This window comes from Microtus ochrogaster, chromosome 7, assembly GCF_000317375.1.
Source record: "Microtus ochrogaster isolate Prairie Vole_2 chromosome 7, MicOch1.0, whole genome shotgun sequence".
Lineage (NCBI taxonomy): Eukaryota > Metazoa > Chordata > Mammalia > Rodentia > Cricetidae > Microtus > Microtus ochrogaster.
In genome coordinates, this window is record NC_022014.1 from 1,754,829 (window position 1) to 1,765,795 (window position 10,967).

Consider the following 10,967-nt stretch of genomic DNA (forward strand, 5'->3'; position numbering starts at 1 on the left):
TGATGGATAGGTGTTTTCAAGGCTGAGGGTGATGGATAGGTGTTTTCAAGGCAGGAAATTGGTCCCTTACCCTGAGAAGTAAAGGTAACTCAGCACACATATCACTCAGAGAAGAAATGGCGATGGGGGAGAAGGGTGTACCTCCAGATTTCAGGAGCCAGGCTCTCCACTGCACAGGATGAGGTGCAGGGTCAAAGGGCAGACACCAGTCAGGCTGGGTTATACTCTCTACCCTGCTCCCCGAAGGCCACCTAATGGCTGTTGATTGGCCTGTTTATGATCATTAAGGGACCAGGCAGTTTCCCCTCTAGCCCGCCCAAGGTTTCTTAGGGTCCCTGGGCTTGCTTTGGGTTGAGTCTCCTGCAGCTGGGCATACCTGCTCTAGGGGACAGTGGACAGATGGCACCATCCTGTCTGCTCACACCTTCTTTGACAAGTTTCTGGCTTTCTCTTGCACTCATGCAACCAAGGGCCTCAGGGCTGCAGACTGAGACCACCAAAGCCTGAGGGGAATGGGCCACTCAGCAGCCCAAGCACAATGGGCACCCTCCATGGTAGAGATAACATGGCCTGGGAATTGGTTCTCTCTACCACATAGGTCCTGGGGATTGAACTCGGGTCATCAGGCTTGACAGCAAGCACCTTTACCCGCTGAATCATTCTGCCAGACCTGTAGTGGCTGCTTTTTATTTTTTTTTTTTATTTTTTTTTTGTTTTTCGAGACAGGGTTTCTCTGTGGTTTTGGAGCCTGTCCTGGAACTAGCTCTTGTAGACCAGGCTGGTCTCGAACCTACAGAGATCCGCGAACCTACAGAGTTTCGCCTGCCTCTGCCTCCCAAGTGCTGGGATTAAAGGCGTGTGCCACCACCACCCGGCTTTTTTTTTTATATATATTTATTATGTATACAATATTCTGCCTGCGTGCAGGCCAGAAGAGGGCACCAGATCTCATTACAGATGGTTGTGAGCCACCATGTGGTTGCTGGGAATTGAACTCAGGACCTTTGGAAGAGCAGGCAATGCTCTTAACCACTGAGCCATCTCTCCAGCCTGCTTTTTATACCAGAACCACACCCTTGATCCCCGCCCCCTGCTCTTCACACACACCAGTATATGACATGCTTACACTACAGATGCCACACATCACATGCAAGGGCTTGAATCTTTTATTTCTGTAGAAATGAGTTGTGAGCAGAGACTGGGGGACAACCCTGGTGGGAGCTGCATGGCAGAAGGAGGTATCTGTTTCTAGCTCTGGGGCAGGGATGGCAATGCTAGCGGCTTGGGGCAGCCTGGAGAGGGAGACTGTTCCTTGGCAAAGACCTTCCCTAGGGGTTCTGGGAGCATCACAACCAGGACAGCAGCGTGGAGTTGCCTTTCTACAGATCTGGTAAGACGAGTGGAAGAGAAGCCATGTACAGTGGTGAATGTGGTACCTGCAGATACTGTCTACTAAGAAGCTCCAGCAGAACAAGGAACCCACACAGTGTTGGAGCCCTCCTGAATAGGATGGCATAACCGGAGACCAGTATCTCTTCATGGGTCACTAACTTGACATTCTAGAGAAGAGATGGCCACCTAGTTTTGAACTTAAGATGACAGAATACCAGAAACTTTGAGAATTACCTTCTAGGAACAAGTCCTGTCTTGGTAGGGTTCAGCCAATGAAATCTCTTCACTAGGAATCAGTGGCTGGACCAGTCCCTTCTAGGCAGGGGAGGATTTCCTTAGTGGAGGCCCAAGGGCCTTATAGTTAGGCTGGGCTCTCTACACAGGGCGATACCAGTGCTGGGGGCCCAGTGTCCAGGAAAGCATGACCCCACAAGTAAAGTGAGGTGACTGGCAAGATCCAATTATTGCTTTCCGTTGCCACCTGCAGGGGTGCTGGTCACTGCAGGCTCCTCAGGGGTAGATTGAAGAACAGGGCTGGGGCTTGAGTGCAGAGGTTTCCGCAAGAATGGGAATGCCCTGGGGATAAGAAAGTGCTGAGGACCCGGGTCGTCTTTCTGCAGGGTCCTCCCTGCTCCATGGGTTTGGGTGGTGGCATGGCTCACCGGCGCTTCGTCTCCAATGGAATCACAGCTTCCTCCAGCAGGCCCTTGTATATGTCAGACTTCAGGAACCTCGGGTAGGAGTCCTGCAGGAGACAGCATCCTGTCTGACTCTTCCACTTCCTAGCCAGGTCCAGTCAGGCATTTCTGGGACCAGCCATCTTCTTGCTCATAGGCCATTCAGGACAGGGTTCTGGGGGTGGGGGCAACCATCCAACACTAGCCCAGAACAAGACCTAGAGAGACCTGTCACCCATCTGGTGACTGTGAAACATGGGCAAGAGGCACCGTATTCACACATGGAGGGATGAAGCCAGGGATGAGGAGCCAGAGTGCTCCCACCTCTCTGTAGAGGCAGGGCAAGAATGCTGGGTTGTAACTGCACAGTGGAGCCAGGCTTGATGGCTCACACCTGTAATCCCAACCCTTGGGAGGCAAAGGGAGGAGGAGCATGAGTTCATGGATAGCCTGGGCTACATAGTGAGGTTATAAAGAAAGAATCGTCCTTTAAAGGGCAGAGCACTTGAAAAATAGAGAAAACCTACAAAAACCCACACTAAGGCCAGGTGTGGTGGTACATGCCTTTAGCACTCAGGACGCAGAGGCAGGTGGATCTCTGAGTTCAAGGCCAGCCTAGTCTACATAGTGAGTCCCAAGACAACCAGAGCTACATAGAGAGGCCCTGTCTCAAAAAAACAAAAACAAAAACATACATCTCAAAACACACACCAGAGAGCAGGAGGCCGTGTCACTGAATGATCATTAAGATGACCAGGCCAGGAGTGTCAGCTTGAGTCCAAGTGGGAGAACTCACAAATCAGGGTCTCTCTGTGTAGCCCTGACTGCCCTGGAACTCACTTTATAGACCAGGTTAGCCTCAAATTCAGAGATCCCAGAAATCCACCTGCCTCTGCCTCCCAAGTGCTGGGATTAAAGCTGTGCACCACCACACCTAGATTTTGGGGTTTTTTTTGTTGTTTTTTTGTTTGCTTGTTTTGTTTTTTGAGAAAACGATGTTTTTTAATGGTATGAGGATGGATGCCTGACATCCTAGCAGTCTAGGGGGAAACAGAAGGGTCAGGAGTTCAGAGGCATCCATAGCAAATTCAAGGCCAGTCTGAACTACAGGAGACTGGCTCTAATGACAAGGATGATGATGATAATCAATTGTTACAGGTTGAAACTTTTTTTTTTTCTTTTTTGGTTTTTCGAGACAGGGTTTCTCTGTAGCTTTAGAGCCTGTCCTGGGACTAGCTCTTGTAGACCAGGCTGGCCTCAAACTCACAGAGATCTGCCTGCCTCTACCTCCCGAGTGCTGGGATTAAAGGTGTGCGCCACCACTGCCTGGCCTGAAACTTATTAAATATGTTGAAATCCATGTGTTTTTGTTTTTGAGACAGGATCTCACTATGTAGATCAGGCTGGCCTTGAATTTACAGAGATCCACCTGCCTCTGATTCCCTAGTGCCAGGATTAAAGGTTTGCGACACTATGCCCTAAGAAATCTATTTATTATAGTATTAAACGGCATCAGGAGGCTAGGCAGGAGGCTTGCCTACAAAGGCAAGCTGGACATTTATAGATAGTTAGAGATTATAGAGTGAGACCCTGACTCAGACAAACCAAAAAACTTGCTAACCCCTTTGAACACATACTAAGGACCCAGGTAATTGTTTTAAAACTGATCAGCACTGTAAAGAATCGAGCTTTGACTCCATCTATACCACTAGATGACCAGAGAGTACACAAACGGGTGGGGTGGGGAACGGACGCCCAGGCAAAAGACAGCAGGCAATGGTGGGGTCTGAATGCCACCACGCTGGTTTACTGAAACCAGGGCAGTGAGCTGCACAGGCTGTGCTCGCTCCTTATGAAGCCAACAGAACTGAAAGCAAAGCAGGCAGGGTTGTGACGGCAGCGACACCAGGATGTGCCCACCTTCTTCATGAGCATGTAGATATGCAGCTGGGCCGCATCGAGGACATAGCGGTGAGGCTGGCGCATCCCCTCCAGGGTCCACTCCATTGTCCGGCTGTCAATGTTGACCCAGCGGGCAGCTCCAGGGGCCAGGAACTGCCTGGGACACAGATGGCACATAGCAGGCCCATGCTGGGCTTGAGCCATGGCCAACTAGCTTCCCCTCCCACACACTTACTGGTAGACAGCATCCACCAGGGCAGGGACCTGGGCCTGCCCGCCAAAGCGCAGCTCCTCACAAGCCTCCCAGAAGCTGAGGTTTTCCGCTGAGGACAGGGCAGCAATCAGGGTTAGAGGTCCCACTGAGAAGGCTAGAGAAAGCCTGGGGCAGGGTCCCAGGCAGTGGTCTCCCCCCCTCGAGGGTGCCTATAGCAGGAAGGTAGGCTCCTCACCGCTGAACTCCTTCTGGAGAAAGTCCATGAAGTGGCCACGCCCCACGGGGTCATCCAGGAGCTCTCGGAAGCTGAAGCTCCATCGCTCCACACGGAGCTTTGTGGGGGCAGCCACCCTGGGAGGGGAGAGGGCAGAGCAAGAGAGAGTGGGCTGCTGATCCTGCTAACAGTCTGGGAGTGATTGACTACCCGAACACCCAGGGCTTACTTGGGCGCATTCATGGCCCAGTAGGTGACATCATCTGTGATCCAAGGGTTGCTGGGCAGGCATCCTGACAAGATGGGATCGTGCGGGCCATGCTGGCTGCTGAACTTCAGGTACCTGGGGGTTCCAGGGACCGGTGCAGGATGGCCTTAGGGACAAGGAGCTCTACAAAGGGTCTGGGTTGGGAGGGTCTCTTGCTGCCCCTCACTCACGCCTCGAGGCAGACAGAAGACTTCACCCGGTTCCTGCCCAATGCCTTCCTGAAGCGCTCGATCTAAGACACCAGAGCTGAGTCAGGACCCGTGGTAGGGGAGGGGTGTCCCTACCCCCCAAGTTTCTAGGACCTACCTCACACTTATAGAAATCCGAGCTCTAGTTCTGGAAGACAGGGGAGGCTTGAGTTACAAGGCAGCCTTCTGGGGTTCAGGAATCCTTCTATGCCACCAACCAGGGCTGAGACTTTGCCCCACGAGGATGCAGCAAAGAGTGGCTCAGACCTGCCCCCAACTTTTGGAGTCCCTTCCTCGTAGCTCTAGCCCTAGGGGAGGCCTCAACAACCTTTATCTAGAGACTCTGATGCTCTACCAAACCCTAAGCCCAGCTTCCTAGAAAGCCTTCACTTGTTAGTAAGCTGTCATGTTTTCTGATGACTTGAGGTATTTTTGTTGTTGCGACAGGGTTTTCTTTGGTTCATGCTGGCCTTGAACTCACGGTGTAGTTTAGGATGCCCTATACTTCTGGTCCTTCTGCCTTCACCTCCCAAGCAGGATGATTAGAGGCGTCTGCCATCATGTTTTGTTTGTTTGTTGTTTTTTGTTTTGTTTTTTTCAAGACAGGATTTCTCTGTGTAATAGACCTGGCTGGCTCGACTGCCCTGGAACTCCCTTTGTAGACCAGGCTGGCCTTGAACATAGACAGCTACCTGCCTCTGCCTCCCAAGTGCAAGGACTAAAGACTTGAGCCCTCGTGCCTGGCTGTTTGTTTTGAGACAGTGTCTCTTTCTGTAGCCCTGCCTGTCCTGGATCTTGCTGTGTAGACCAGGCTGCCCTTGAACTCACAGAGATCCACCTGCCTCTGCTTCTCAAGTGCTGAAAGTAACAGCACATACCACCATGCCTGGCCTTTAAAGTCTTCCTGAAAACATGTATACTGAGCAATCTTTCTCAGGGGAGCCGGGTTTAACTAAGTCACGGCACATCTAGACAGCTCTGTGTGGCTGACTGAAGGAGCCATGCAATAGACTGGCCAACTATTCCCAACTCCTTAGCCACACTGGGCCCGGGGGCTGGGGTGGATGAGCCCCTGGCTTCCAACATTCATCCTAGTCTCTCTGCTTTAAACGGAAAAAAAGGTTAGGGGCTGAGTTAGCCAGGTGCTGTGAAAAACAGGATCTGCTCTAGAATGTGGTTTAGGTGGGGGTGACTGACGTGTTGCTGCCTGCTGCTGCTGCATTGTTAGGACCTGTCTGTACTGGGTCCCACCTCCTCCAGGTTGGATGTTATCAAAGGCTTTAGAGGGAGGTGCCTGGGGACCCAGGTCCCCCAAGCCATAGCCTTGTCTGTCATCCTTTCACCTCCCTGGGAACCCTGATGCTGTTTCAGCCTGGGGGAAGAGCCTCCCCCGCCCCTCTCCCCCAGGACTACCACTTACTTGCACCCAGGCAGCAGGTGGGAGAAAGGAGAAGGACAAAGTTACTAAGGGAGCCTGAGGTGGAGCGCAGGCGGCACTGAGACCAGGCACAGCGAGAAATAGGGACCTTGGCATTGCCTCATCAGGTCCATTTGGGGTGGATCAAAGGATAAACAGATGGATGAGCAGAGCAATGATCTCTGAAGTGGGTTAAGTGGAAGAGCGAGCGTGTGTTAGCGTTAAAGCAGCAGGGAGTGAGGGTGCTGGGGCTAAATATGAGGCTCTTACCATCTGTACTCGGCTGGAGTTGTAAGAGCCCCTCTCAGGACCCTGCTCCAGAATGTTTGGTACCCCAGGCTGCAGAAGGATGAAATGGGGTGCTAAGCCCCCTACTCCTGACAGTCTTCAACACCCTTTATTCTTTGGTGTGGAAGCTGAGTCCAGACATGGTTTTGAATCCCATCTCTCTACCACCCTGACTCAGGGTGATCCCCTCCAAATAGTAGGCAGACCTCAAGCCATATGCTAGGACCTCAGATTCCCAGACACTGCCACCCGAAACCCAGTCCCTCTGCTGTAGCTGGGCTCAGCCCCACCTTGGTCCCGCGTTAGTGCTTGTGTGTCTCCCATACACTAGTGAAGCTGGCTTTGTTCTGTGGTCCGGACAAGAGGCAGCCTCAAGCCTAACCATGTCACCTATATATTCTCAACCGAGAAACAACAAACCGCCTGTCACCACCCAGACCCTGAAATACATCACCCTAAGTAGGAGTTTTGAGAGAACCTTTTAGCAACATACACAGACCCTTTTTGACAACCAGGAGAATTCTGCCCTCACCACACACGGACTCACAGGGGGCCTGTTCACCAGCCAATATGTCTGCTCCTGACACGAAATGACCAGCCTGTCTCCCTTCCTGCGCTGCTTTGCTGCCCTGGGAGAGGTGAAAGGAAGTTGATCCCCACACAGAGCCATGGGATGTGATGTTCTTGGCCCCGGGGCTGCCAGTGCCCAGCTCGCCATCCTGAACACTCTGAGCTCAGTATCCCACTAGCTGTGGTTTGGTGTCTCACCGCAGCTGCTCTCGAGCCTGCATCACTACTAGATCCCAGGCATGGTTGATCTTCTTGTGCAGCTGGGTATAATGTTCCTGGAGGGCAGCAGGGTATTCAGTGGGTAAAGTGGGTAACCCACACCCAGGCCTAGCTCTAGAACATAGACCCCAGCTCCCAGGGGCACTGCAGGGATTTAGTGTAAATGGTGTGTGTGGGGGTGTGTCTGTCCACCTGGTACAGAAACCAGCTCACCCCATGGGAATTCTAAACTGGGGCTGCCTTCCCTTCTGGGAACCTTAAGCCTCCCCTAGAGGAATGAGGGCTTTCCAGTGAGTCGGCAGGGGCTGAGTAGAGGTGCATTGTCTATTGGCCTTGGCTGTATGCCGTGGGCTCAAGGGATGAGTCTGTGCTGGAAGTCCTTAGTCTTCGGGAGGTCCCACCTTCTCGTAGTCCACCAGGGCCCCTTGTTTTTGGATGTTCTTCTTAGCCAGGTAGATGGCTGGAAGGATAGGGACATAGTGCACAGGAGCCATCAGGGTCTAAACCCTATGGCACTGCCCTGGTACCCAGTTCCCAGACTGGATTTCTAGCCATCCCACTCACCATAGTCCAGCTCAGCAGCTGGCCACAGAGTGCTTGTCCAGAAGTAGGGTGTCTTGTGCAGGGAAAACGATGTCCAAGACCTTCTCATCTCTCTCCCAGTTACTCCCTACTACCTTATGGTTCCTAGCTATGGCTCCTCAGAGGGTGCATCCTGATCTGGAAGCTCCCGCTGACCACTGCCCATTCTTTCTACCTGGAGCAGAGGCCACTTTGTTCCTTGGGGTCTTGTAAAGGGACCGCTTCTGTGACTCTGAACACCTCCCCAGCTGACTGGGGGAAGAAGTGGAGCCTGATAACCCAAGGATGTGCTCACGATCTGAGCGTGGGGTGGCCTGGACTCACACATAGAGGGAGGTGCAGGGCCCCTAGCATCAGCGGATTATCTTTCAAGGCTGGGACCTGCTGCTGGACTCCAGCTGAATGCTCCGCACATTGCCCTTTGCATGGCTGCTGCAGCCCTAGAAAGTTGAAGCTCCCTTGACTTGCTTCTGTCCAGATCTTTTGGGGGAGGGTGTGGGTCCTGTCTAGTATGTCTCAATGTCCCCGCTCCAACCCCAGTAAGCCCCACACCTCCCCTGGTGGCAGTGCACCCTGCTACCCTGGGCCTGACCTGGAACCTATAGGGCGTCTCATCAGGCCGGAGCGTCAAGTCTCGGGACTCATGCAGTGGGTAGATGTAGCCATGCTGAGCCAGGAGTGTGCCCAGGTGCAGGGCCTCTGACGAGAACGAAAACTAAGCGTTCAGCCAGCCTCCCCCTCCACACTCCCCGATTCGCGGTGTGCCTTGACTCTCACCCTCCTCGGAGATGCAGAACTTCTGAACCAGCCATTCCACGACATCTCTGCCTGCACGGGAGAGGCGAAGTGGGCGGAGACCGCGGCGCCCTGCTCCCCCAGGGTGTCCACGAGTCTCACCCGCTACCGCGTGGGGAATGGCGGTGATCAAAAGGCGCTGGCTCCGCATCTTCACGCCCTGGTCAGGGTCCTGCATACTCACGATCACCCGCTCCATCTGAGAGCGAGCGCGGGAGGTGGGGGGGGGGAACAACTCAGATCGCGCGCAGTTGCCCCCAGGATCCCCAGGCCACCGCGCGGGGATAACAAACTGAAGCAGCAAAGGCCCGGACCAGGGCCACCCAGTGCTGTCATTCTGAACTCCCAGTGCTTTCCCGGGTCTCCCCAGTGCTCTTCACCCACCTCTCCTGCCGCCTCCCACGACCCCCTCCTGCCAAACCTTATGCCCACAGGCCAAGGACGCACCTTGCTGAGATGTGGCCTTTGCGTGCGGGAGGACCGGCCGTGGGGTGTGCAGCCCGCAACCGTGGCCATGGCGGACGTCCGAGAGGAGACGCCCCGCCCCTTGCCGGCCCCTCCCGCCAAGGTTAACCGTGTGAGCACAGGTTCCCGCACGACCAAGTCAACGGAGCTCTCAGGCTGTGACTTGGGATAGCCTGCCGTGGGGGCAGCCTGAAACCTCAGATAACTGCCAAGCAAGGAACCTGCTTTGGTCTGGTGGCTACCTACCTCAGGGCTTGGTCTTGGAGATGGGGCATTTCACCAAAGCTCTGGAAAAGGACAGGTTTTCATCAGGGTGGAGACAGTAAGAAAGGATGAACCTTACAAGGGATGGAGAACTCCAGCAGAGGCGTCTGTGATTAGGTGGACCAGGTTGGGAGCAGCGTTTTAGGGTCTTGGTAGGCACTACTCTATCCATCTTAAGGAGTGCAGGGGCCAGCAGAGTCAGGGATGTGGGATCAAGGCTGTAGTTTGACTGGCCCAAGGGTACCCTTTCAGGTATGTGGCACCATGTATGGCCATGGTGGAGCCATAGAGTGGTATGATGTAACCCACACCTGGCAGGATTAATGACCATTTATAAAAAGGCACAAATGGGTTCTTTCTTTCCTGAGGATAGGGTGCCCTCTTTCTCTTCCCTACCCAAGGGATGCTTGGAGCCAAAGGAGGGAGAATTTGCCTTACTGAGGCCAGGAACCTTCAATATGTTATTTGAGTTGATCCCAATGGATCAGGAGACTGGAGAGTGCCTAGATATGTTACATCTGCTGTAGATCCTAGCCTTCTCCTGCCCCCTGCTTCACCTACACATAAGGTCAGGCTGACCAAAGGACAGCAGTCCTCCCTGGATGAGTAGGCATTCTCTGGAGGTTTCTGGCTGCTGGCAGCTGAAGCCATCCTCAGCTAAGGACAAGTAATTTCAGTGTCTAACACTACACACTCCCTGAAGGGCAGGGGTGGTCTCCCTGGAATCCTGGGCCTTCTTGAAGGGTTTTGCTTTGGAAAGGTAGTAGGCAGTATGACCACTAGCCCAGTGCTTCAGCGTTCATGGTCCCTGCCACTCAGAAAAGCAAAGGTGGGTTGATCCCTGGTTCTCTCCAGAGAGGAAAAACACTCCTTTCAACAACTTCCTTACTCAGATCCAGGCCTTTAGTTCTGCAGTCTTCAGCTGAAGGCCCAGCTCACCAGCCATCTGCCTTGGCTAACCAACATCCCCTCCCATCCCTAGAGCTCCTCTGGATGTCAAGATTAAGAAATCTCTCAGCATCCACTTTCTGTTTCTTCAGCATCCTTTCTTTTCCTGGTCATAGGAACCTGCAGAATTTCCTGAGTCCCAGGTCCCCACAGACACATCCCCCACCCCACATTCACAGTCTGCACCAATAAGCTTTAAGGGATCCTTGACTCTGTGTGGCCCAGACTGCACTTCAGTGTGTGGGCGCCCAGAACCAACAGGGTGTGGCCCAGCTGGAGGCTAATAGGCCCCGGGAGTCCCCTTTGCCCAGACAAGAAGAAGGGAGCAGGTGGAGGGTTGCGGGGCTCCAGGTGTGCCCTGCGCCGCCTGCTGATAATGGGAGTCCAGGGACGTGGGGGCGTCGCACCTGTTCCACTTGGCGTCCCTGGCCGGCACGCCCCGCCTAGGGGATCCCGGGGGACCCGACTCCCCGTGGGGGTGGGGCGGCCCTGGGTCCCTGGCTACGCGTCCCGGCGCGGGGCGCGGCGGGGACGACGGGGTTCCGGCGCGGTGCGGACGACACG

The 10,967-nt window shown here is 54.0% G+C and overlaps 1 protein-coding gene across 7 annotated transcripts; it reads right to left on the reverse strand.

Moving 5' to 3' along the window:
* Positions 1 to 1,148: 1,148 nt before the first annotated feature.
* Positions 1,149 to 10,958, reverse strand: Rgs11 (regulator of G protein signaling 11). Of its 7 annotated transcripts, none has more exons than XM_026780603.1 (17): positions 10,811 to 10,958; positions 9,438 to 9,478; positions 8,709 to 8,925; positions 8,524 to 8,630; positions 7,914 to 7,965; positions 7,751 to 7,809; positions 7,329 to 7,405; positions 7,108 to 7,189; positions 6,543 to 6,611; positions 4,974 to 4,997; positions 4,838 to 4,899; positions 4,629 to 4,742; positions 4,421 to 4,536; positions 4,207 to 4,294; positions 3,990 to 4,128; positions 2,055 to 2,137; positions 1,149 to 1,968 (listed from the first exon to the last, which is right to left on the reverse strand). In XM_026780603.1, the coding sequence occupies exons 3-17, from the start codon at positions 8,923 to 8,925 to the stop codon at positions 1,854 to 1,856; spliced, it is 1,404 nt and encodes a 467-aa protein (XP_026636404.1). In that variant the 5' UTR covers positions 9,438 to 9,478; positions 10,811 to 10,958; the 3' UTR covers positions 1,149 to 1,853. The 7 variants fall into 7 exon arrangements, with proteins under 7 accessions (XP_026636404.1, XP_005349103.1, XP_026636405.1 ...); XM_005349046.3 differs by lacking the exons at positions 9,438 to 9,478; positions 10,811 to 10,958 and adding an exon at positions 9,174 to 9,431 and having other exon boundaries at positions 8,709 to 8,759; positions 8,829 to 8,925; XM_026780604.1 differs by having other exon boundaries at positions 9,438 to 10,958.
* Between the last annotated feature and the right edge of the window lie 9 nt (positions 10,959 to 10,967).

Excerpts from the sequence above, each read along its gene's own strand:
- Rgs11 (XM_026780602.1), bottom strand. The coding sequence starts at position 9,242 with ATGGCCACGGTTGCGGGCTGCACACCCCACGGCCGGTCCTCCCGCACG. Across the intron at positions 7,406-7,750 it reads CCCTGGTGGACTACGAGAAG|GAACATTATACCCAGCTGCA; the intron begins GTGGGACCTCCC and ends GCTGCCCTCCAG. Across the intron at positions 4,900-4,973 it reads CGGATTTCTATAAGTGTGAG|ATCGAGCGCTTCAGGAAGGC; the intron begins GTAGGTCCTAGA and ends CTGGTGTCTTAG.